Source organism: Neofelis nebulosa, chromosome 11 (assembly GCF_028018385.1).
Source record: "Neofelis nebulosa isolate mNeoNeb1 chromosome 11, mNeoNeb1.pri, whole genome shotgun sequence".
In the NCBI taxonomy this organism is placed as follows: Eukaryota; Metazoa; Chordata; class Mammalia; order Carnivora; family Felidae; genus Neofelis; species Neofelis nebulosa.
In genome coordinates, this window is record NC_080792.1 from 41,482,360 (window position 1) to 41,509,766 (window position 27,407).

At 37.2% G+C, this 27,407-nt stretch overlaps 2 protein-coding genes across 3 annotated transcripts in view; one reads left to right on the forward strand and one right to left on the reverse strand.

The window, feature by feature from the left end:
* DSC1 (desmocollin 1) overlaps window positions 1-27,407 on the forward strand; it is a 352,925-nt gene that overhangs the window by 85,633 nt on the left and 239,885 nt on the right. The gene's annotated exons all lie outside the window — the stretch shown is intronic.
* The window catches only part of DSG4 (desmoglein 4), a 47,081-nt gene that overhangs the window by 8,626 nt on the left and 11,048 nt on the right, over window positions 1-27,407 (reverse strand). The window contains exons 2-12 of the mRNA XM_058692434.1: window positions 23,165-23,200; window positions 21,495-21,626; window positions 19,674-19,829; window positions 19,227-19,371; window positions 16,876-17,042; window positions 16,472-16,606; window positions 15,255-15,440; window positions 8,985-9,256; window positions 7,626-7,765; window positions 5,537-5,755; window positions 1,944-2,249 (exon numbers count right to left, since the gene is read on the reverse strand). Coding sequence (XP_058548417.1) covers window positions 1,944-2,249; window positions 5,537-5,755; window positions 7,626-7,765; window positions 8,985-9,256; window positions 15,255-15,440; window positions 16,472-16,606; window positions 16,876-17,042; window positions 19,227-19,371; window positions 19,674-19,829; window positions 21,495-21,626; window positions 23,165-23,200 — 1,894 coding nt within the window. The remainder of the gene's footprint in view (window positions 1-1,943; window positions 2,250-5,536; window positions 5,756-7,625; window positions 7,766-8,984; window positions 9,257-15,254; window positions 15,441-16,471; window positions 16,607-16,875; window positions 17,043-19,226; window positions 19,372-19,673; window positions 19,830-21,494; window positions 21,627-23,164; window positions 23,201-27,407) is intronic.

Sequence of the window (27,407 nt, forward strand, 5' to 3'; positions counted from 1 at the left end):
TTCTACACTTTAATCCAGAAATTTACACATTTCTTAAGTTTTCTAAGATTCTAGAATACACTCACTTTGGTTCTTTGGGTCCCCTCTAGTGGTTTTTTTATACTTTTCAAATGCCCTAGTATAACATATTCCACTGAGTTAATTACAGGTATGGAAGAAAAATGTCAAAGCTGCTAAATCAGCGCTTTTTACTGATTTCCCTGAAACCGTTAATCTCACTCAGAGCAAACATCAAAAGTCTTAAATGAAGGCCCTTTGAGAATATAGGTTTTGGGCAAGGACCTCTCCTCTCACTATCACACTGCACGCCCCCTCCAAAACACAGCCTGGGCTTCTTCACTGAGAACCGATGACTTTGTCCAAAAGGGTCTTCCCCTCCTATTCTACAATCAACTTAACAACTCTTGTGCTTTCTTGGCCTGATTAAGGAACAGTCGTGAAATTTTGAGTGCTAGTCCACTGGGAATGTGGCTAATTCTGGGTGTTTATCCCTGAACTACACATTAGCTTCATTAGAGGGCTTAAACATGCCACAACTTGGGTCTCATTTTGAGTATTCCTGCTTGAACATGATTAATTAAAAGACCTCCAATGATTCTAATGTGCAGCTAGGATTGAGAACCTCTAGCTTAATTTTTTTTAATGTTTATTTATTTTTAAGGGAGAGAGAGAGCGAGAGAGCATGAGCAGGGAGGGGCAGAGAGAAGGAGACATAGAATCTGAAGCAGGCTTCAGGCTCTGAGCTGTCAGCACAGAGCCGGATGTGGGGCTCGAACTCACAAACTGCGACATCATGCTCTGAGCAAAAGTCAGATGCTTAATTGACTAAGCCACCCAGGCACCCTGAGACCTGCTGGCTTAAAGGCAAACTGATACCTCGACTCATCTGCTCTTGTCACGTTCTGGGAAAATATCTCCAATATCATTATGATAATCACTCATGATCTTGGTATTATCTTACAAATTCATATTATTTTAAGAAATAAAGTTTGCCCAAAAGTCATTTGTTATTTTTTCATTCCTCAGAATGATAATGTTTTAGTTTGTACTTACCTATTGAAACATGCTAATGTTTTAGTTTGAAGGATTTAGTCAAATTGGATTGTAGAATCCAATTTTTGATTTCCACAAAATCTAAAGTATTGGGGCGGGGAACTGAAATGTGTTACTCCTCTGAGGGCCTACATGTTTTAAAACATGTAAGGAGAGGAGGACACTTTTTGAAATGTTTCCATAGGGACTTCAACATCCCTGTGATCATGGTCCTACTTGCAGATACTCTTATCAAGAGTCCAGAGGCTAATTCTCTCTTCTAGGCTCTTCTCCCTACTTCCTGCTATACCAGAATGAACAGGTCACCTGATCTCACACAGCCTCACTGATTTCTCATTGCCTGTGGACTGAAGCCCAGAATGTTTGGCTTATTATGAACATTCCTACAGACGGCTCCCAGCCTACCTTTTAGCCTGTCAACTTCCTGAGTGTTCTGTGCTGTACCATCCCTGTCCCTGTTTATGATTGGTTTATTCCTTTCAGATTTCCCCAGATACCATCCTCCTTCTAAGAAAACCTTTAGCTTTTAGGGCCTGACTTGAAGCCACCTTCTCCATAAAGACTCCCAACCTTCCCACTTGGACTTGATTGCTTCTACCTCTCTTAATGCACTTTGCTGAATTTTTCATTTTAGGATTTACTCTATGTTTTGCTGTATTATACTTAGGAATTTGCTTGTGTTTTTCATCTTTATGACCCTCACTGACTCTAACTGTAACTATTGAACAAGCACATGCCCTTATTAGCCCCATTGTTTACTTCCAAATTCCCACAAGAATTGCTATAGATACCAAAAAGAAATGGCCAAATTAACCTAGGCATCCCAGTGAGCCTGGTTACATTCTTATTTTGAAGAAGTGCTGAAAAGGGAGATTCAATCCAGTACTTACAAAGCAGTAGTAAGAGTCCCAGGGCAATCATGCCAATCCCTGTTGGTCCAAGACCAACATTTGAACCCTCAATTTGGTCTTCAGTGATGGTCCCATCTATATCACTGGTAACCGAGCTGCCATCCCCTGTGTTGATGCCTGTGGTACTAGAGTACAAACATATGTGGTTGTAGTCACAATCACAGGCCTCTAACTCCACGATCTGTGGCAATTCACATGCTCTGTTAAAGCTGTCCTTCACGATGATTGGGATTTGGTAAACTGTGGCGTATAAAAGCTGCTCAGCTGTCAGGATTGCAGAAGTAGCTGAAAAGAAAGAGAGGAAAAAGAAAATAAATTGGAATTCCTTGGAATAACGCTTCCTAATACCCAAGACTAACCCAGGGCCTGAGTTTTTCATACTCTCTTAGTCATATGGCATCCTATACTTAATTTTTAAACATTTATAATGAATTGTTCAATACTTTTTGCTGCTTAATTATTTCTTCTTTTTTTTTTTAAGTTTATTTTGAGAGAGAGAGAGGGAAAAGCAGAGAGGGAGGGATAGAGAGAATTCCAAGCAGGCTCCACACTGTCAGCAGAGAACCAGGCACGGGGGCTCAACGCTACGACCGTGAGATCATGACCCGAGCCAAAGTCAAGAGTTGGACACTTAACTGACTGAGCCACCCAGGCATCCCTGAATTGTTATTTCTATGAAGCAGGCTGGGATCCTGTTGCTTATTTCCAAAACAACAATATTTGTCATATTATGTGTACTCAATAAATATTTGTCCAGTGAATGAAGAATATTGAGTTGAAAGGAAATATTGGAAGTGTTCTATTTAGGATTACAGTTTGCAAATACCCTCCTGAAGACTATTGTTTATCTCTTATTCAAAATCGCTGTCCTATCATTTAAATTTAAATTATTCCAATAACTATTTTCCTGATTCTTTGTTACCATTGCCTATCAATTTGTATAGAAACTATTGTTTAAAACATAGGTTGAAATTTATTTATCAACCCAAGGAGGGCTTAGAAATGATTAAGTGTACACCTAAATCATGAATATTAATTGATTAATCCATAACATGCAATAATTATAGGTATTATTATTTATTAATTTCATTTAGCTATATGATAAGCCAGCTATGTCTACCAAAATATAGCCTATGCACAAAGAGTTGAATGAGGTGATGCCATAGCACATTAAGTGAAAGTTTATTCCTTTCTTTAACACCAACATTGAAACAGGACTCTGAGAATATTCTCTCCAATGTGATTATATTTTTTACTGGCAAATCTATTATATAATTTGAATACCTTTACAAACCTCCACATAGAACCTTTTTTTTCTTATATTTTTACTCATAATATCTAGGATCTTAATGAGGAAAAAGTGGTTAGTACTTGTTATTTACTTCATAGTTATTTACTTCATATTGGACTTCATAGGAAGGGTGAATTCAAAGTTGTCTTGATTTTTGTTTCTTTTTTTTTTAAACTTTATTTTTTATTTTTTAAAATTTACATCCAAATTAGTTAGAATATAGTGAAGCAATAATTTTAGGAGTAGATTCCTTAGTGCCCCTTACCCATTTAGCCCATCCCCCCTCCTGCCATGCTCCAGCAACCCTCCGTTTGTTCTCCATATTTATGAGTCTCTTCTGTTTTGTCCCCTTCCCTGTTTTTATATTATTTTTGTTTCCCTTCCCTTATGCTCATCTGTTTTATCTCTTAAAGTCCTCATATGAATGAAGTCATATGATTTCTGTCTTTCTCTGACAATTTCACTTAGCATAATACCCTCCAGTTCCATCCACATAGTTGCAAATGGCAAGATTTCATTCTTTTTGATTGCCCAGTAATACTCCATTGTGTATATATATATATATATATATATATATATATATATATACACCACATCTTCTTTTTCCATTCATCCATCGATGGACATTTGGGCTCTTTCCCTACTTTGGCTATTGTTGATAGTGCTGCCATAAACATGGGGGTGCATGTGTCCCTTCGAAACAGCACACCTGTATCCCTTGGATAAATGCCTAGTAGTGCAGTTGCTGGGTCATAGGGTAGTTTTATTTTTATTTTTTTGAGGACCCTCCATACCATTTTCCAGAGTGGCTGCACCAGCTTGCATTCCCACCAACAATGCAAAAGAGATCCTCTTTCTCCACGTCCTTGCCAAAAGTTGTCTTGATTTTTAATGGGGTTACTTTAATGTGCTTAACTTTTTAAAATATTGAAATGATTTTGTGGAAAAGAGCCAAAAGGTTTTATTATGGAAACAAGTTGCCTAATTTCCTCTTTTGACTAAGTGCTTAATGGTGGTCTGTTTTCTGGCATCATTTTAGGGTTTCTCCATTCTACGAATGGAAAAGCTTAGTGGCCTCGGGAGATAGGAAGTGTTTCCTCTCTGAGGACTGACCCCTCTAAAAATCTTTAACTGTTGCCTCAAATGAATATGAGATTAGGGAGCTATTGTAGCCCAAATGAGGTCCTCTTAATAGCATTTCATTTCTATGTATATTTAACATCTCAGGGAAATAGAACCTAAGGTATGTAAAACGTTATCTTCTCTGAAATTTACTTTCATTTTAAAAATCAATTTCAGGCATTTATTTTTACATAGCAACAGTTAGCACAAACATACATATTACTTGGGTATCTTTACTCTTTAAGTACTTTGGTTTATGTATTTCCTTGTATCTAAATTCTCACATAATTCTTTTTTTTTTTTAATTTGCAAATTTTTTATTTTTTTAAGTTTTGTCTTTTTTAAAAAAATTGTTTTTAATGCTTATTTTTGAGACAGAGAGAGACAGAGGATGAGTGGGGAAAGGGCAGAGAGAGAGACACGCACACCAGAATCCGAAGCAGGCTCCAGGCTCTGAGCTGTCAGCACGGAGCCGAACGCGGAGCTTGAGCTCAAAAACCGTGAGATCATGACCTGAGCTGAAGTCAGACACTTAACCAACTGAGCCACCCAGGCACCCCAATTCTCCCATAATTCTAATTTTAATTCCGTGTGTACTACACCTTAATAATATATATGTACTACTGTTTGCTTAACCATTCTTCTCATATTGAGCAATTCGGATTTAAATTTTTACCTTTACAAAGAGTCTGAGCTCATCATTATTTCTAGAAAAAAATTCATTGAACTTATGTGCATTGATCTTATGATATTAGAAAATATGTAATTGTATCTATGGAATACTTGAGTTGCAGAAACTTTTAAGTGATTTGTCTGAAATAATTTAGCGTAGGGAATTACGACATATGGTGAGTTAGTGAAGGACTCTATTTCAAACTGTTCAAATATTGGTTTAGCACACCATATAAAATGGCAAATAAACTGATTATTTACATACTAATATTTGTAATTGCAGTATTGATAAAACATGTTTACTTTTATTTCAGTTTAAAATTTTTCCAAATATCCTAAGTATGAATATGAAAGATTTTCTCATTTAATATGAATATGGCAAGAATCTTAGAAACAGAGATAGAAAGTATTACATAACTTGCCTAATTATTTGGTAATTGTTTTTGCTTTTGGTCTTAAAGTTTGAGCAAGTTTGGATTCCACTTACCATTTATTGATCTGATATCCCATAAGTCAGCTGTCCCTGGTGGCTGATCAGCCACACAGAAGGTAAAGGGAGCCCCATAAGAATGATCATAAACAGAGATAAGGATCGATGGAGAGGCAATGCAGATGTATTTACTTTCAGCAGAAATGACTGGACAGTAATCATGAACATCAGGAACTTCGATACATATGGTTCCTGTTGCTGTTTTCCCAGAGCCATCTGAAATAGCAAAGCATCATGAGTATTGGGGTAAATGGTGTCAGGGAGAAAATCCTTTCTTATATTCTATGATGATGCCACAACATAGAGGAATAGCATGAATGACTCCTGAAGTGGTGCATGATGGGTTCCTGCGTACTTCAATGACCTGAAGCCACTCTTGTCTTTGCTCACTACCTTCCAGCCACACTGGTTTCTTTTTAATTCTTGAAACATATTTCTTCCTAACCCAGGACTCTTGTGCATTCTATTCATTCTTCCCAAAATGTTTTTCACCTCCATTTCATTCAGCCAACACCTACACATCCCAAGATGCAAAATTAAATGTCCTTCAAAACAGGCTTACAGTTTCTAGTCTTATGCTGTCCCCATAAACAAGACTCCCAGTCCAGTCTAGAGCCTTCCATTCAGGATGCTTATTGATTTCTGTATTTGTAGGAAAATAACCACAATTGAAATTAAAGAATTGTCTGTATGCTTTTTCTTTCTGTTTTACTATTTATTTTAATTCCATCCATTAGATGCTATTTCTCTCTGAAATGGCACTTCTGAAAACAAATATAAATCTATGAGGTTTTTTTCCCTCACCCATTCAAAACAAATTTTGGGTCAATATAGTTTATTAGAAGGGCAGAAGAGCAAGAAATTTGAATCTGGACTTTTAGTTCACTTTTCCATCTGGATGGCTTGTGCCTATGCAGATACTCTGCTTAGGCAAGTAAACAATAGCCCTTGTTTTAGTTTTCTGTTGATACATTTTGATAGTTTTTTTCTCCCTCTTTATCACTTGATGACTAATTTTTATTATAGTTTTTGAAGATATTCACATATGACCAACATGCAAAGATAGGCTGTGATCAACATGGTTAGAGTCCTTTTAAGGAAGTGGCTTTCTAGTATGCTGATAACAAATAAGACTGTAATATTTCTATAACTGACGCAGGTGTTAGAAGTGACACAGAATGAAGACCAGAATGTACGGACTATAATGACTTGGGGATTATCACGGTTTCTTTTAAAAGCTTTTACTGCCCATTTATCTTTTTCTTTGGCTACTGTAGAGCTCAGACATAAACAATGCAAACCTACAGTATCTATCTTCTATTAGGTGTATATCTAGAACACCTATTTTCTCTCTTCTTTTCTAGTTACTGACCTTTTTCTGTTTTGTTCTGTAGTAGCTGGTTTCCTAGGCACTGTTCAGAGAATGATTAACTGTTGGTAAATAAATAAACTCCTGTTGCTATCACCAAAAAGGAATGCTTAATAGCTTTTCCCGTGAGAAGCAGCTCAGTTACAAGTTACTTCAGTGCATCTGCTCTTATGACTTTTAATTTGGCTCTTATATTTGGAATAATCTTGTGCTTTAACATCTTACTTTGGACATGTCTACTCAAGCAGCACTTACACAGGCCTCTCATTGTAGCTCAGTTTTAGTGGTTCTAAAATAACTATACTCTGGGACACTGACTTTCTCCTAGGTCATTCCCAAATGAACTTTGCATACACCTTGTAGTGCTTCCTTTACGTAAACATTCCTAACATACTCTGAAAGTTGGATGAAGCGTCTCAAGAAATGAGGCCAGAAGCAGAAATTGAATTTTATTTATAGACTTAAACTTTTATGCTTTCTGCTGTAAGCCACATACTGCTCTTTTTTGGAAGTAGGTAAAATAAATTATGCTTAAATGTAAATTATGGTATGGGTGGACTGAATTCAGTTCTTGATCTAAGGTATTTAGAACTCTCTGTAAGTCTTGCAGACACACTAAATATGTTATTTGAGTCAATCTAGTGTAAATATTAGAATTATTTGTATTTAATGGAATAATAATAATTTTATTGAAATATTGAAAATAAATTTTCTTACCATCTACAGCCAGGATCTCTGCTGTGTATATCCCATTGGTAATATATTTTGACTTCTTATCAAATTCCCTAGACAATTGTAGCTCACCAGTCCTTGAATCTACTTTTAACCAGCTGCCTGCATCATGTCCTATGATATACCTGTTTTTGAATAAATAAGTTCATCATTTGCTTATGTGAAAGTTAATGATTTTAAGTCACATGCAATGCGTTAAACTTAAATATAGTGTTTGTATGTTTTACAGTGATAATTGCCTTGGTTTATAAAATGTATATATATCAATAAAATTTTAGTGTTGAACATATTAATACACAGGTTCACAACAGAGTTTTAAAATTTCATAATTCTTACTCTTCTAGCTCTTAATATAATTGTTAGTAAAATGTATGAGTCTCTTTCAGGTTTGTTTATTGTAGCAATATCTACTGAGGGAATATACTTTATTCATTTTTACATGTGGTGCCCTTCGTTTTTCCTAGATTTTAAGGTGTATTAGTTTTAGGGTACCTCGCTGTTGGCCTGTTATGGGTTTTAGTATTATATAAATAATATAATATAATGTAATAATATAATGTATTCAAAATGCTCGACCTTATTGAAAGAAGATCTGGCCTCTGTACCAGGTACAATTTCAAGTGTCCAAGGCACTTATTTCTCACATCCTTTTTCTCTATCCCATACTGATAGACTTCATAATTTTTGTTGTCTATCTATTTGTTAACCTATTAAGTAATCAAATTGTTAATATCATAGTAATTTACAAATCAATAGACTGTTGACTCCAAAAATATTAGGAGGAGGAAAGAAGAGAGACAAGGAAGGAGAATACACTTACATATTTCACTAGTCATTTTCCAGAATATCTTGTATAGATCTAATTCATGTATAATCTGTGTACCTAGTGCCTCTAATGCCTACCTTTCTACTTCTCCAGTTCTGAGTTTATACTCATCAAATTTCTGAAACACCTGTGTTTTAGTTTCTATTATCTTTTTTCTTCCTCTTAAGCTGGTGGTTGAAATTAGTCCCAGAGTCATTAGATAACAGGTTTTAAGGAAACAAGCAGTGACTCATCTTTTATGAGGTCTTATAGTTTACAAAATGGCTTACTCAGCCTGGGGCCAGGGTGGTAACAACTGGCCACAAAAAGATCAGAGAGACTCAGGGAGTCAGAATCTCCTAGTAGTTCTTTGACCTTATAGTTGCTCCCTGTACACAATTACCATTCTAACCTTTTGGAGCCCATATTGCAAAACTCAAGACGTATTTCAACCCACATACACTAGTACATTCTATATGAACTAACACTGGACAAAACCACATTTTACCACTTTGATATGAGCACAGTATTTGTGGTACCTGACATTTGTTGCAGGATTCCCCGTGTCCATATCTATAGCTGTATATGTGCCAAGCACATAATTCAATAAGGAATTTCCTTTTATTCCTTCTCGAATACTGAAGGTCATGGAATTTGGATGAAATGTGGGTCCTTCTCTCACATTAACAACCTGAATTCTCACAGGGATTGAGTGCATTCGGAATTGAGAAGCAACTGAGTGGTGAAATTCAGCTTGGTTTTTAACTCCAATACTAAGATGAATATTAGGCATTTGTTCATAATCCAGCATCTGAAATGATAGAAAGTAAAAAACTCTGAAAAGACAAAAGAGCTCTCTTTTGGTAGAATAAGTAGCCATGATAAGAAAGCAACATGCTAGAGTGAATTCCAGGAGTTATGTTATTCAGATTTTGAATTGATAAAACTTTATTAATTACTGCATTGGACACTTCAGACATGTTATTCCCTTTATCTATTGGCATAAGCAGGTATATAGGTCATTTATACCTACACAGGTCATTTGGACCTGTGACTTAGGTTGGACTCAGACTTCTTATATAAAAACCCTGAAGTCAAAAATGATTTCTTTCCAAATGAGAAAAATGAAAAATAAACTTAGAATGAAATAAAAAAATGTTCACAACTGGCAAATGAATAAATAGGACCCAGGTTTTCTTTGTAGAATTCACATCTAAGAAGCTCTTGAAATCAGCAGAATAAGGGAGCTTTATTAGTATAGTTGAACATGTAATTTAAAAAAAATGAGGCAAACAACTTCTAAAGGAGAATTCATGATTATTATATGCAGCCCTAAACTATAATTTAATTGTGCTGGGTCTGGTGGACAAGAAGATTTCTTCACAGGGCACATTCAAATAAGCAAATAGCTTTCCCAGAGAAAAGTCACCTTTAAAATGGGTTGTTTGAATAAAAGGTGAATGGAATCTTTTGATCCCGAATGATTGATGTGGTGACATGAAAAGTCACCACCAACAATTCAGCATAAAGCTGACTGTGAATTGTGTACTAAAAAATGGATTTTCAGTTGGAAGAGTTCCCTCTTATACAACAAGTGAAAAAGCAGTTGTGAAAAAGGGAGTCCTGGACAAAGACTGTTTAGAAGTGTTCCGGAAGATAACGTAGCATCCCTTCTATCACATTTGCCAACAACAGTAGTTGACATAACAATGCCATCAATAAGACCCTGAGGTAAATCTCTGCTTCTCAAGGAAATTCTATGACATCATAAATACTTTCTCAGTAAATTTTAGTTAATTTCTTCACAAGAGCTAATAAGATGGAAATAGTCACAGGAATTCAGTTAGGTCCTTATTTGGGACTGGCTCAGTATGATTTACTTACATTTCAGCTCAAATCCTTCAGTTTTGGGATTTTGAGTCTTCTGTACATCTGTCCCCTCCTGGGTCCACACAATGCCTAGCACAGAGCTGACTATGAATGGTGTTCTCAAAAATAGATTTTCAACCAGAAGAGACCTGTCTTCTACAACTCAGTTTTTATTTTCTAGAATTCCACACTGTCTTTAAACAAATGAAAAATCTGAGATTCTTTTTTTCAGGTAGAGAAATCTCTTGGAGTTTTTGGTGCATACATACGTATATGCTCTTTGTTAGAATATTTCTCTCCCTTTTGAATAGAGGGTGGGTGAGAATATTAATATGTGTAAAATGTTGTGTCAATTACAGATGTTCACAGAATATGGTGTGAGGAAATTGGTTGGGGGGCTAATCTTCCCTCCAGTAAGGAAGAAAAAGCAGAGGAAAGACAGAAAGCCTCTCTAATATTCTTTGCAAATGGGATCTTTTATCAAGAGTTTTGCGATTGTGCAGAGGTCAGGGTTGTGCAAAAAGCAATAAAAACAACTACGAGTCTCTGCTTGGAGTTAGAAGAGAGAGGCTGGAACGAATCAAGTTTCTGTGGTTGAAGACCTGACTGAAGAATACTCATAAAGGATATGCTGATATGTGTTAAAAGGGTGGAGCTAGTCTTAGAGAGTCTACAGAGGGCTCAGGAGGGGCTCAGAATGAAGATGACCCATCCAGAAATAGATTTGGCTTCTGGCAGGTTTTTTTGCTATTTAAAAAAAATTTTTAATTTTTAAAATTTAAATTTTTTAAATGTTTATTTATTTTTGACAGAGAGAGAGAGAGACAGAGCATGAGTTGGGGAGGGGCAGAGAGAGGGAGACACAGAATCCGAAGCAGGCTCCAGGCTCCGAGCTGTCAGCACAGAGTCCGATGCGGCTCGAACCCACGGACCATGAGGTCATGACCTGAGCCGAAGTTGGACGCTCAACTGACTGAGCCACCCAGGCGCCCCAAAGAAGTTAAGCTGTTAGAGTCTCCCATGCAATTTTGTATGTTTGGTTTTGGTTTTGGTTTAGGTCAACATGACCCTGCTATTTCTCAGAGGGGAGGCTGGTTCATTTTAGAATTAAGTATGGAAAAAGGTAGATCAGCAGTGTGTATACAAAACAGGCAGTTTTTCCATGGCAATTCCCCATGAGGGAATTGTTAAATATCTGCCAGGGTGTGTATGTTCTCCTCTCTAGGAATTGACATTTTCTGGTGGAAATGTGTCTGGACGACATGAGCAGGGCACATGCAGTTGGGAAGGGGCACAGAGGTGAACAGAGGGAGATGTCTGAAGGTACTAGTTCTTGCTTCAAACTTGTTTGACTGGCCCCGGATTACACGGGGAGGCATGGAGGGGGCAGTTAAGTATGACTTTGGAATCAGAGAGCTCTGGTTGGATCTTGTTTTTGTCATTTGCCACCTGGTTGAACTTAAGGCAAGTTAGTTTTCCTCTTTTGATTTTGTTTCACTTTCTATAAAAAAAGAATCAAAATATTTTTCTCCCAGAGTTGTGACGGTTTTAAAACCTCTGTATACACAGTATGACTGACTAGCTGGTGTTTAGTGACTGCTTAATAAACATTAATTAAAATTATTATAAAAATAGAGAAGCAATATTTCTTTGTTAGAATTCCAATTGTAATATTTTGCTTGTCTTCTCAGTGTTGAAGTGAATGTGTATACACACACACACACACACACATATTATTTGTTAGTATTTCTGTATACATGTATTGATAAATAGTGAAAAGAAGTTATTATTGACAAGAGAGATTTTTTTTACCTTCTTAAAGATTTTCTCTTGTTAAACTACAAGTTCCTTGAGAACAAGGACCATGTCTTAGTCACCTTCATATCTCTAGCACATAGCAGTTCTCAATCCTTAGACTAAGAAAAGGGTTATAGAAAGCTCAGTCAAAAGCCCATGACTAAGAGGCCAGTTTCCATGAGGTTAAATAGCAGCTTGAGTGAAAATGGAGAGGGTACAGGACATTAGTGACCTTGTTCCAAATGCCAAATTCTGGAACTCGACACATATGTTCTCTAAATACATAGTTGTGGCTAAGTCCTGAAATACATACTGAGGCTTTAAATATCATTTTAATTAGCCTTTCCATATTATTTTGATGTTTTTAAACATACTTTTCCTGCTTTCTTTTTTTAAAATTATTTTTTAATGTTAATTTATTTTTGAGAGAGAGAGAGACAGAGTGGGAGCTGTGGGGAGGGGCAGAGATAGAGGCAGACACAGAATCTGAAGCAGGCTCCAGGTTCTGAGCTGTTAGCACGGAGCCTGACGCTGGGCTCAAGCTCACAAACTGTGAGATCATGACCTAAGCTGAAGTCAGACGCTGAACCGACTGAGTCACCCAGGTGCCCTTCTGCTTTCTTTAATGGACTTGAGAAGTTATCATCCAGGAAAGAAAGATAGACACTGCATAACATCTAATACTGTCTTGACCAATTTTTCATGAACTTGAATTTCCCATAGTTGTGTGTGTGTGTGTGTGTGTGTGTGTGTGTGTGTGTGTGTGTGTGATGAACTGAGTATATTTAAGAAACCCAAAACCTTTTAGCTCTCACAGAAGACACATTACGTAAGTAATAGTGCATTGCCCGCATTCTGAACATGTCTTCTTTTTCAGTTTTATAATTTTTTAGAAATTATGAATTATACAGTCAAGCTTGGTGACTCGCATTTGGGTGAGAGCCTCACCATCCTCAATTTTTTGTGAGTTTCTACTATCTTCTGAACACTGGGCCGGATGCTAGGAATGGAAAGATATTTAGATCAAGTTGTTTATATGCAAAGCTCTTACTATGTCTTCTAGTAGTTTCAGAGACAGACCAAAAGCAAAGAACAGTGACATGCTATAAGATAAGAAGCTAAGTCAATGATTAAGATGGTAAGAAGATGGGTAAGAATTATCTGACATGTCTAGATCTTGATTTTTAACTGAGATGCAAGGTTGAACAAATTCTATCCCTGAAAACAAACTTGACTAAATATTCAGAATTTGATAAGATGGTAAGTGACCTTTTGTCTCTCTTTTCCTTATCTATGTTAATTTGGCAATGGCTGTTTTTCTTGTTCCCTCATTTCCATTTTTACTGCTATTGTCTTAAATCAGGTTCTTATTACCTTAGGACTCAATTAATACAATAATTATTTTTTTAATTTTATTCTTTCCAGAGTTGAGCTCATAGTGTGACTGCTATTGAAAAAAATCCCAAAACTTTTCTTGGCCTATAAGTAGGGATTAATAAAGATTTTTGGTTGAGAGCAGAGAGTAAACAGTTTAGGCTTTGGAGGTCATATACAGTTTTTGTCTTAAACGTTCAACTCAGCCATTGGAGTGTGGAAACAGCCATAGAAAATAGTGAATGAATGAATGAGTGTGGTTGTTTTTTAATAACATTTTATGTGCAAAAAGCGACTATAGCCCATGGGCTATAGTCTGCTGACCTATGGCCTCAAGCAATGTTTCTCAAACAGGAAAGCTCTGGTATATTCTTCGAGTCCTTGTGTTCTCTTAAGAAATTTTGAAATTTTGTGGGTTCATTTGAATGACAATCTTAGAAAGTATACATAGACATTTTCCATAATTTTGATTACAACCTCATAAATTAATACACTGCATGATTTCAGTGCTAGTGTTTTGTGGTAAAGTAGTAATACTTCAGTTGCTCTAGAAAATTGCAAACAGAACAGAAGGACTGTATAGAGAAATGATATGTTTGCATTGGAGGGAGGCTAAATGGCTTCCTGATATACGGCAAATGGAATAAGGAAAACTAGTAACGGAATGAAATAATTATAGGTCACTATGTACCAAATTAAATGTGTGCATGTGTCTATCAGTATATACTTTCATAACTATGAGTTCTGTTTATGTTGTTTGTACTGATTTTGCTGAAGGAAAAAATTAAGTTCCCCGATCACATCAATGTTAATTTAAATCTTATTGGTTTTTAGTTTTAGTTGTTTCTTATTTGTAGTTTTAGATTTTATTGCTGTCCGTAAGACAGATTAGATTTATTGCTCCATAAATCATAAAGTAGTTTAAGAAAAATTAATCGGTAGGAAAAAGTCAAGCCCTACATTCCAGTATTCAAGGTTCTCAGCAGACCCAACTCTAATCATCATCTCCGCTCTTGCATCTCATTGTTTCCCTCCATGAACATCTGATACAGCCCCCCAAATTGCTCGTGGTGTCCTGAGCATGCTTTCCTTTTCCTCCCCTCAACTTGTTTGCTCATTTCAGCTCTCACATTAGCAATCTCAGTTGTAAGGTCTTGCTTACACCGTCTTCTCTGCATGAAACCTTTTCAGACAAACCCAACTCAGAAAGACCTCACCTCTTAGAAATTATTTCATGTTTCACCCTTTCGGCCATTAATTGTGTTTAACATTATAACATCTGTACAAGCACTTCTTTGTTTTTAACTCGTCTTATTATCTAATTCAGGAGTACATGCCTTGTTTTCTTAACTAGATATTGGGCACTGTGAGAACAAAACAGCCTCCTTAATTCTTACTTCTCTTGGTAACAAAGAGCGTGTTGCTGAGCTGGAAGGCTCAGACCGACATAGTGAGCTAACTTAGGGCACTAGTCACATAAGTAGTATTCAAGGTTATGGAGTGTTTTTTTGGTAGCAAGATTCTGTCTGGAAGAGGAAATTAAAACTTCTTTAGAAGAAAATATTGCAGGGGCGCCTGGGTGGCTCAGTTAGTTAACATCTGACTCTTGATCTCACGATTGGTGGAATCAGACCCCTGTGGAGTTCATGCTGGCAGCATGAAGCCTGCTTGGGATTCTCTCTCTCCTGTGTCTCTCTGCTCCACCCCACCTCAAAATAACTAAATAAACTTTAAAAAAAGAAGAAAATACTGCAGGTCCCAAACTGTACCTTGACGACTTTCAAAATGCCCTCATTGGTTCGTGGGTCTGTTTGAATATCGAACCAATTCCCATCATTTCCGGAGAGAATTAAATATTTTGCCAGCCAATTATCGGTGCCTTCTTCATCAAGATCAATTGCCTGTAATCGTATCAGCTCTGAATTTAGACAATTCTCTTCAATACTTGCTGAGTACTGAAAAGACATGGATCAATTTTATAATCAATAAAGTTTCAAAGGAGGAAAGATATTTACTAATACATAATTATCACTTAAGATACTAACAACAAACTACGTCAATAATTTTTGCACCATTATTAAAAGCCACACATTTCAATTAGAAATATAAGAATAGGAATGTAAGATAATAAAACTGATTTTCTTGTGCTGTGTGTGAAGTCAAGGTCAAACTGGCACTTTATTTTATTTTCCTTGCTTATTTTTAATTTTCCGTAAGTTAGTCCCTCCTTTTCCTGTGAGGGGTCAGATGACAATATCTTAGGCTTTGTGGGCCAGAGAGTTCAGCTACAACTAGTCACCTCCGCTGCTGTAAGATCAAAGCAGCCGCAGACAGCATATAAAGGGATGAGTCAAGTTGCGGTCCGATAAAACATTTTTTTTTTTAACCAAAATAGGTGGCGAGCCAGATTTGGCTTTGCTATTTTCAATGTTATGCTTCTTTGTGCCTAAAATGAAGATGAAAGTGGGAAATGTTTGGGACTCCTGTAGAATTAATTCAGCAAACATCAGGCCTATAGAGATACATCGATATTGTTACATGATTCCCAGCATCAGGTTAATAAAATCCCACATTTCTTTAAGTAGAGAGTATGGAGGAGTTGGTCTGCTGCTTTCATAGATGCAGGTTATACAGAATAGTGACTCAAAGGCAAGCATGCACTATTAAGGTGTATTACTATTTTGTAATGAAATACGATTGAGATACAGTATCATTTTCGTTTGGCATACAACATAGTAAATCCATGTCTATATATAATGTGACATGATCACCATAATAAGTCTAGTTACCATCTGTCACCATACAACGTGAGTACAATATTATTGACTGTATGAGGTATATTATTATTATACTTAATAAGTTCCAAGGTTTACACAGCAAAGCTGAGTCCATCCACACACGTAACAGAACCAGGCTCACAAACTAGCAGGAAAGCAAATCAGTTACTGACACTTAGGGGAAAAGGATTATAAAAATAACAACTTACAGAAGTTTTCTCCAAAGTGGGGAAGTTATCGTTGACATCTAAAACCTTGATTCTACAGTCGCACTCAGAAGACAGTCCATCTGCAGCTCCGTCTCGATCTGAGCCCCTTACCACAAGATTATACATACTGTGTTGCTTAAAATGAAAAAGAATTGTAAGCCTTAGACAACGTGTTGAATGAAACACGACACATTCTGAAATTGTTCCCCTAATTTCCTTTTATAATTTTATGTAGTATTTTAATATAATTTTTTTCTTCTTATAATTTTCATTCAAAAGTCATGGTTAGATTATCTTTCCTTCCCTCCTTTACACTGGAGGAAAGGCATACTTGGATCATTTCATCTTTGCCTTTTGAAAATTGAGTTCTTTATTTCTTATCATTCATTTATAGAAGGCTTTACCTCTCTGTCAAGGAAACTGGACATCGTGCGGACTTCTCCAGTGTACCTGTTCAGGATGAACATTGGTGCCCCTGCTGGCTCTTGAGAGATGATCTTATAGGCTATTTTAGAATTCAGATGATTGTCTTCGTCTGCATCTGTGGCACTTAACTTTACAACCAGTGTGTCTAGAAATGAAAATGGAGGTGGAGAATGTTTGGGACTCTGCTGGGATCAGTTCAGCAAATCATCAGGCATAGGAAGAAAGAGTGGTTGGCCTTCCCTGAATTTTCTGTTTTAGTTTTCCACAAGAATGCATTACCATAATTTCAAACTACACCACTAATTGTAAAAATAATGGAATGGCGGTTTGCTGTATAAAATCCTTTAGTATATAAAGTACTTACACTCCTTAAGTGACTAAATGGTAAATCAGGAGCAAACTAGAGTAATTGTTAACGTATGAAAAAGAAGTTCCATAGCCTTTATCATAAATCTGAAAAACCAATTTTGTCAATTTGTGTTTACAGTGGTCTTGTGACATTAATTTAAAATGCTTAAGTAAGAAAGATTATAGCTTGGGGCACCTGGGTGTCTCAGTCAGTTAAGCATTTGACTCTTGATTTCAGCTCAGGTCATGATATCACAGTTTGTGGGTTTGAGTCCCAGATTGGGCTCCGTGCTGACAATGTGGAGCCTTGGGATTTTTTCTCTCCCTTTCTTTCTGCCCCTCCCCCACTGACTCTGTGTCTCTCAAAATAAATAAATAAACTTAAAAAATAGAAAGATTATAGCTTAATTAAATTCAATGTTAAGATTATTAATTGATCACCTATATTTTTATTTTTATTCATCCAGAAAATGGATAATTATTATTGGTTGCCTTGGAGGATGATAGCACTTTACTGAATAGTCAAGAAGACATAACTATTGAAAAGAAGATTTGTCCACAGGAATACAAAAAGTTGATTATTTATAGGAACAAAGAGCAAGCATCCTAGACAATCCCCAAGGACATTAGCCCCTAGGACAGATTTTCCAGAGCTGGCTGGTCCCTGATGTTTTTCTGCTTCCCAGCCAGTTTTCAAAGTGAAAAACTAGTACAGAGAACCAGGGACCCCTTGAATAAAAAAGCCAGGTTTCATGGACTTCATAGTCTATGAAAATATGCCCTGGCCCTGTGGTTCACTCTCCTCACTTGAGGGAGCATTAATAAAACTGCTAATCAGCCACCAAGTGGACGTGGACGTAGACGTGGACTTGGGTGTCGGTTTGGAGCGGGCTTCACCTTTCCTCCCTTAACCAAGTTATGCTGAAGTATGTTAGTGACGAAACAATGATGGGCTTTGGAGACCCTCTGGGGCAAAACCTTCACTTTGCTTCTGTATGTCCTCTTCTGCTATGCTATAAAACATTTTGTGTTTCTTATTTTCAACATCATTCTTTTGGGGACTCTGAAGAAGTTCTCCAGACACCCCCTCTTGACTCCTGCCTTTTTACCTCTTCTTTCTCTCCTCCAGTACTTCTTGCCTCTTTCTTCTTTTCCTCCAAACTTCTCCATCCTTCTTTCTTTGACTGTCCATTAGTACCTCTAGTTTGCTTTCTTTATGTCTTTCTTTCTGAAATTCCTTTTTTATATTCCCTTTTTCAAATTTAATTAGGAGATACACGTGCAGACATAGATATGAAAGAAAAAGGAATATTAGAGGATTGGGGAAAGCAAGGGTCAGAAGGCAAGGGAGGGGAGAATAAAGGAAAGTACCAACATAGGAAAAACATAGAAAGGAAAGACATTCAGGAGAAGGGATAGAAAGAAGGAGAAGAAAGTATTGGAGCTGGAGATGGAATTAAACAGGATGGAAAAAGTGAAAAAAAAAAAAAAAGAGAGAGAGAGAATGTAATGTGGCTTGCCGTGTAGACTGTGAAGAACCAGAGATTACCCTTTGTGAGCGACCTGATGGCTACCGTCAGAGATGCACCCTCCGTCACTCTCTGATGCGCTTCAGCTCACAATTTGAGGGATAGATCAGCACAGAGACCTTTTCCATGCATGGAAAGCATCCGTGGTTTCTTTTTCAGTTAACTCATTTGGTTTAAGTTAATCATGAACCAGTAATAATCTTTAAGGAAGGCGCTAAGCTCCTGCTAAATGACATGTACAAGGATCCTCCACAAACAAACAAGAGGATATGTAGCATTTTAGATATGTTTTTTTTTCTAGGTCAGTTTTAAGTTAGAACTTGTGGGGCTTATTCAAAATACAAGTTTGACTTTTTCTGATCTTTAAATTACCTGTGTGTCAGTCTCCTACAGCTTTTGAGCAAGAGAAATCGACGTGATAATAATGCGGAGAAGTAGTGTCACCCACTTACTTGCATCACTGTTTTCTTCAATGCTGGCTGTGTACACATTTTGGGTAAAAACTGGAGGGTTATCATTTATGTCCATAACTTTGACTCTAAGCTCAAGAGGTCTTTCTAAGTCTTCACCCCGTGAATTCAGAGCCCGGCAATAGATCTGTGGAGAGTTGAGGGAAAAACTGTCTCTTTCTATCAAAGGAAATTAAGTAACATGATCAAAACTATTTCAGGAAATATGCAAAGAAACAATTTGCTTAGTGAATTCAGACAGATTAAAGTTTATTAATTTAAACATTATCAAGACATTTGATGGCATATCTATATAACACTCTTGAACTATAAACTTATGTTTTCATACTCTTTTCATTGCTTTGGTCCCTTTGTTTGGCTTCAGCTTTACTGTGTTTTAAATAGGGAAGAAAAATAATATGCATAAGTTAAAACACTACTGTGACTTACCAAGAAAAGTGGGGTTATCTCTCTGTCCACCACTGAAGTGATGTTAATTTCCCCAGTCCGAGGATTAATGGTGAACACTCCGTAAGGTGGTCGATCAATTCCTACCCCAGAGATGCGGTATGTAATCTTCTGGTTCGCTTCACAGTCTGATCGGATCTATGAGGAAAATGGTTAGGATTGTGATCTTATTTAAAGTAGATAATGAACCGTGGCGTGTAATAGAATGAGAAGGGAATAGCTTTGTAGCCAGATGGGCTTTGGATTCAAACAAGGCACCATGATTTAGGCCTGTGTGACCTTGGAAAATTCACTTAACTTTGCCAAGCACCAGCTTATAATGGGATAATACCACTTACATCCTAAGTTTGTTGTGGGGATTGTATGAGGTAACATATATACACCACACCCCGATGCCTGGCATAAGGCACATACATGCTTGATGGGAGATTTGCTATTATTAATGGTACATTGTTCAATTCTCTGATTTTCTTTGCATATAAAGAGTTTGACAGAAGAAATCTCCATCTTTAGTACTCATTGAAGGATCGTGTTATATTGATATGTACCCTGACTAGACTTTAGAGATTTAATCAAAATTATAGATAACTTAAGAAAACCACAAGAGAAATACAGTGTTTTGAGATACTGGGAATAATTTTATGAATTGAAACCTACCATATCGCTCATCTGCCAAATAGAGTTTATGGCAAATATTCTGCCACGTAAGTTTTGTTTTAATAGTTTTATATCTATTGCTCATAAATTTGAACAAAGATAGTTTAAATTTTGGAATCTCACCTGTATACCAAAGATGAGAACGTTCGGTAAAATACTAAGATTTGTTACCGAATACCCACAATTAAATAAAGACAACTGGAAACACAACTTGGAGTAGCTCCACTCTAATCCAGAGATCTTATTTATCTGGATGAAAATCCAGGAAATCCCCGAATGCAAATAAAAAGAAAAGAATATGCCATACAGTGAAGTAACATAAAGCTATAACTGTGAGTTGAAAGCAAACAATAACAATTTAAATCTTTCCAAAAATTTCCAAAAATCAGAATACTCCACTGACAGAGAATAATGTCTTCTTGAGTGGAGGTTGTATCTGTAATATCACTCACTGCTGATGCTTACTATAGATAGGTAAAACTTCATATAAACATGCAAACAATGTATAAATGTAAAGCTGTAAGGAGAGAATTCTGGTTGACTGCTCTGCTGTTTCACTAGTGGGGCAAGACCAAGATGCCCCTTCCCAAGACCTAGTGAAACTGCTAATGTGGATCCCATCCTTCTTGGATCAATTTAGTACAGTTTCTTCCCTTCATTCTCCTTCCTTTTTAATTACCATTATTTGGAATACTTTTTAAGACTCTCCTAATTCTGGATATAGGAATCTAGTGGGAACTTTTGATACTTCCCTTCTTTCCTTTCTTGGAGAGAATTAATCAATACTGTAAACCTTTGATCTGGGGGAGGGATAGCCGGAAGATTATTACTACATGCATAAATTTTCTATAACATGTACCTGTGACCGATAAGCAGGACACAAATGAACAGATAAAGCCCAGTTGTACTGGAGATCCAGGTTTCTCTTCTAGGATCACTCGAAGACTCTCTGCTCTGTATCAGTTCCCACAAGGTAATATTCAAAACAGTGCCTCAGCAACATGAGCAAATGACTACCTGTCACCCCTCTTCCTAAGTCACTTTGGAGTAGTGAAGGCTGCAAATCCCCGAAATGTCTGAGGGCTTTCCTGCCCTGCAAATCATGTGTTATCAGCACCGCATACTCCTGTTCATTTCCTCACTTACTCTGGCAATCGGATTCCTCTTGGAGTTGTCCTCTCCTTCTCGACAGGCAGCAGCAAACTTGATCCACTCCCGCTTTTGTCTTCTGACCGTCTGCCATTTTGTAGTGCCATTTTCAACGTCTAATTCTTTCACCTTATGCAAAAATAGTTCACATTTTATACAGTGTTAGGACAGTTTTACTTAGTAAGGACATTTATTCAACATTGTAAGGTGCACCCAGAAGAAGCAAAGGTATTGAATTTGAGGAACAAAGAAAGTGTTCACTAATTCAAAACCCTTGGTGGGTGTAGCCTGGTCACTTGCCTACCTACTTCTTTTGGAATTATCTCACTTGTAACTATATGATTCTAGTGAAACAAATTTCATTAGCTATGTGTCGTGCTCATACTGTGATATATTGGATAATTTGTTGTGTTTTTTTCTTTCTTTCTTTTTTTTTTTTCAATCTTTCCTACCCCTCTTTGGGCTCTGACCAGGCTTTCTGATCTCCAGAGTTTAAAAGATTGCTGGTGTTCCGTTGAGTTCATCCTATGCAAAAGGAAAATTGTGCTGATGGGTATGGTCACCTAAAAGAGGGAAGGGATTTTTCTTTTCTTTTGGTAAGGACATCACTCTGGCTAAGCATCCAAATATATTATTGTAGGATTAGAAGAATATTTTAACTGAATTGATGGTACTTGCAATAATCCCATGGATAACTACGTGTCTTCTCAATGTTGTCCATATTTATCCCTGCTTGCTATATGTTTTTCTCTTTGTCGTCTTATGTTACTATTGTTGGAGGAAGTCTAAGAATTTTAAAGTATTGAAGAGTTTAGAAATGTTACTACATGCATAAACATATTTGTATACATGCATAAATGTATGCATTTATATATAAATATAAATAAATTTTTAAGTGACTCCTAATATACTTATTGAGGCCTAAATGATCGTGATGTTTGTTGAAGCTAATGCTTCATTTAATTACCACTTTGGGGAAGGAAACGTTCCCTGTGAATGGAGCTTATCCTTTCAAGAACCAAAGCACGTACACTTTCCCCCCATTTTGATACAACTTCCTGAAATGTACCAGAGATCTCTTCATCAACAGAGATTAGAAAAGTAATTTTATTTTCTTCAATGATTTGAGATTGATCATGATGAAAGTTTAATTACTGTAAGAAAATAAAGCCCTCCCAGAGATCGAGGACTTTATTTCCTGAGTCCCACTCTTAATGGCACTGGATTCTCTGTTGTTCTATTGAGATATAGATATATAGATATATAGATATATAGATAGATATAGATAGATATTTATATCTTTCCCTTGCTGAAAGGAGGAAATTGACCATTGGTTATCTTTCTTAATGGTGTAACTGTCTAAAAATCTTCTTCTCATTCTAATGTATTACTGTGCTTCTTTAAGTTGAGAAATGTATGAATAAACTACTAATACAGTTTGAAAAGTAGGAGTTACTATGACATTGAGTTGTTACAAACTATGCCTGAAAACATGGATATTTAGAAGTATGGGTTTGCCATTGCTATTTTGGTTTGGCAGAGGTTCTTTCTCTTACCTTTTACTAAGTGATTATGATTTCAATATTCTGATTTTCGATATACGATGCATTACAAAATTCCATTTTTCTTTCAATTTAAATTGAGAAAACAGTTTTAATATACATTACCTCAACAATAAATTCGCTGTTTACTTCTAGCACCACCTGTTATAGAAGGTACAACATTAGCAAAAAGTGCATAATTTAAAGGAAACTGTCATAAAACCATTGACAATCTTCTTTTGTTAATTCATTTCTTAAATCCACATTTTGTTAATAATATAGAATAAGCATGGGTAATACAAAATGAATAATACAGGCTCTTTGCCCTCCAAAGGCTTTTACACTTTTAGGGAAGACAAAACACATAATTACAGCAAGACAGGTTAGGATATATGCTTTAATGGAGGCACTGATGGGCTTGATGGATGGGTATAGCAGACAACTCAAGTGATCGAAGTGAATTTTGGTAAGGACTTGTAGGAGACTAGGGACTGAAAGGGCTCTCAAGGATGAAGCTGCTTTGATAAGAAGAATTGATAAAAAGGAAAATTTCAGCCAGAGTAAAACATGAACACAGGGCACTTTTGGATGTTCCAGAAATGATAAATAATATTATTAGCTGGAAAGTAGTAGTAAGGACACATGGGAAACAAGATTTGGAATCTCAGTTTGGAGACATATCATGAAGTGCTTTATGTAGCAGATTAAGGAGTTTGAACCTCATTGGATAAGAGAGTAAGAGTGACAAAAGTAGTGTATGTAATACACAGCATCAATACAAAGTGTGGAATGTAAAGGAAAAGCACTTGAAGTCAAGACATGTAGGAGTTAGCAATTGCTGAGGTAAGGCATACTTAGAACACCAACATCAGTGTTGAAGTGGCACTGGAAAGGAGAGAAGATAGAAACATTCCCAAAGAACTGGTAGGGCTTATGGACCATGGGATGCCAGGAGGGGAAAGGTCAGATGGTGTAAGCTTGGCTTTCACAGACAATTGGAGTGCTAGTCATAGAAACAGAAAATTCAGCAGGAGAATGTCACTGCAGTGAGAGGGTGTCTGATGTTCGTTTTATTTTTGTAAATTTTTAATGTGATTCTAAAATTTGAGATAGATAGAAAAGCTAAAGAAGTAGAATTTATCCAAACACGAGTGTTATTTGAAGTTAAAGGAAACGAGGCTATTACATGCAATGGTGTAAGGTAAGTGAAGTAGGCAAGGAACAGAATCTTATGGGAAATGTGCATATCTGTGCAGGGTACAGAAAGAAGAAGTCTAAAAGCAGAGGGCTCCAAGAGCCCAAGGGAATAGAGAATCAGGGGACCAGGCTGTGGGTGCAGAGCGGATTCTCTCGGTGTCAGAATGCTACAAAGTGGTGGTGATTGTGGTGGTTGTGGTGGGTTGATGAGGAAGCTGAGTTCAGAAAGGAGACATTGGATAAGCAGGTGGACAAGTAACAAGAGGGGAAACAGAATCTCTGGAGCGGAACGATAAGAGGTTAGACAAAGAGGGAATATTTGATGGTTAATGTGCATAGAAAGGTGAAGGAGAATGGGAACCGAGAAGGTCATGGGTCATTGCTAACTTTTGCTGGTGACATATGCCAAATCATGGGAGTCAAGGAATGAGTTATTGAGAAAGTGGACATAGTAATTGTAGATTACACTTCCAGTTAGGAAATAAAAGAAATGTGGGAGGTAAGATATAGTTTGAGGGGTTAATTAGATCAAGATATATTTTTTAAGTTTATTTATTTTGAGAGACCGAGAGAGAGAGAGAGAGAGAGAGAGAGAGAAGGAGGAGGAGGAGGAGGAGGGGCAGAGAGAGAAGGAGAGAGAGAATCCCAAACAGGATCTGCGCTGTCAGCTGTTAGCGCAGAGCCCAATGCAGGCTCGATCCCATGAACCAAGAGATCATGACCTGAGCTGAAATCAAGAGTTGGATGCTTAACTGACTGAGCCACCTCAAGGCATATTTTTTTAATGTTGGGAAATCATGACCAAATATATGATCTAAAGGCAGAGGAGAAGGGGGCTGTGGAGAAAAAGTGATAGGAGGAAAAAGGAGAAAGGGAGAGGAAAGAAATCAAGGAACAGTTACAATTGTGATTAGAAGAGAATAGGAATGGCTGGATCAAAATGTGAATAAAAGAGACTTGGTAATGAGGTAGATTGTTTTTCCTTTGATACGAAAGATCAGAAGAATTCAATGAAGAGAGAAATCATTTTGAGGCATAATTAGAGGAAAATTATGCACATACCTGTTCCACAATTTTGTGGGGTTGTAGTGAGAAGAATTGGGAAGGGTGAAGGAAAGTGACAGGAAGCCAACTCATGCCATAAATGTTAGAGAACACTTGAGCACAGAAGGCTAGAAACAGAGGCAAGCAACTATTAGTCTGTAGTTGATGAAGAGTTTGAAGACCAACTGAGATGAGGAAGCAAGAATATGATGTGCAGGCCATCTGTTTTGAGCCTTTTTTTTTTTTAATTTTTTTTTTTTTTAGCATTTATTCATTTTTGAGAGTGAGGGAGACAGAGCATGAGCGGGGGAGGGGCAGAGAGAGAGAGGGAGACACAGAATCCGAAGCAGGCTCCAGGCTCTGAGCTGTCAGCACAGAGCCTGATGCAGGGGCTTGAACTCATGGACTGCAACATCATGACCTGAGCCGAAGTCGGATGCTCAACCGACTGAGCCACCCAGGCGCCCCAGTTTTGAGCCTTTTTTAAAGTAGAACTTGACATGGGGTGCCTGGGTGGCTCAGTCGGTTAAGCGTCCGACTTCAGCTCAGGTCATGATCTTGTGGTCCGTGGGTTCGAGCCCCGCGTCGGGCCCTGTGCTGACCGCTCAGAGCCTGGAGCCTGTTTCAGATTCTGTGTCTCCCTCTCTCTCTGACCCTCCCCCATTCATGCTCGGTCTCTCTCTGTCTCAAAAATAAATAAACGTTAAAAAAAAATAAAGTAGAACTTGACAGCCTAGGAGCAGGAAGAGAAGGAATGTTAGGGCTGTCCTCTGGTTGGGGATTGTTACCAAGGCTGACTGGAGATTCAGGGAGATGATAAGGTACTATTGTGAACTCCGGTGAGTCAGGGAACAGAGTGAAACAGGGAGAGACTGGAGAGAGACTAGGACAGGTAGACAGGGTGCAGAGCAGATCTGCAGGTATGTGTGTGTGTGCGGGGGTATAAGAGGGAATGGGTGTGTGGTGGGGATTTGGAATGGCACCTGAGCCCAGGAAGGGAAAAAATGCATATTAGAAATTTGGCAGTAGGGCATCGTGTTTCTTCTTAATTCACTTTCTTCCTCACGTGTACTTTTACTAGATATCAGCAAAATATCTAGACATAGAAAAGAAGTTCAGTATTTAATAGAAGATGGTTTTATTTGGGTGTGAAGGATGTTTTATTTCATACTAAATAATGTCCCTTGAGAGTCAGGTTTTTTGGTGTTAGAAAATTAGATGATTCTGGAAAGAGGGTAAGGACAAGTAAAAATCCCACTAAATCCCACTACTTGGAGATTGCCACTGCTAATATTTGGAGAATTCCTTTCAGGCTTTTTTTTTTCTTCCAAAAACACATACTCACATAAGTTGTAATATTTTTTTTTTTTGACCAAAGGAGAATTATAATACACTATTTGGTAATTTGTTTTTTTCATCCAGTGATTATTGTGGTAGAGTTCCACATCAATGAATACATAAAGACATCAAATATTTCGAAGGTTGCCTTATATATCACTTTAGTAGGTAGCTTCCATTCAGGTCATTGAGATGTTCGGAAAACAGAGAACGGATAGTGCTGTACGTTAAACTCTGATACGTGATTGTCAAGCACTGTCCTCCAGCGGGAGGTTAACTGGAATGCCTCGGTGGATGCCGGAAGGTTGGTGAGCCAGGCACGTGAGCCCTCGTCTCATGTTAAAAGATTCTTGTTCCTCATCTTCAGCTTCCCACCTGTCTCTATTTTTTCCCTTCCCTCCACTTCTCTTCTCTCTCTCTTAAACATGGAATAGTTCTCTAATTTTTCTAGAGTTTCTCATGTATACCTTGTATATATTTTGTTAGATTGATACCTAACAGTTTAATTTGGGGGGGGGTATTAACTTAAATGGTACTGTGTTTTAAATTTCAAATTCCACTTGTTCATTGCCAGTATATTAAACAGCATTTGGCTTTTGTATGTTAACCTCGTATCCTGCAACCTTGTTGTAATTGCTTATTAGTTCCAGGAATTGTCTTGTCAGTTCTTTTCGATTTTCTACATAGACAATCATGTCATTGCACTTGCGTTTAAAGACAAGTTGGAAAAGCTTTCTTGCTTGCATAGAAGCTTATTTATTGTTAACTGATTACGTGCATCTCTACTGAA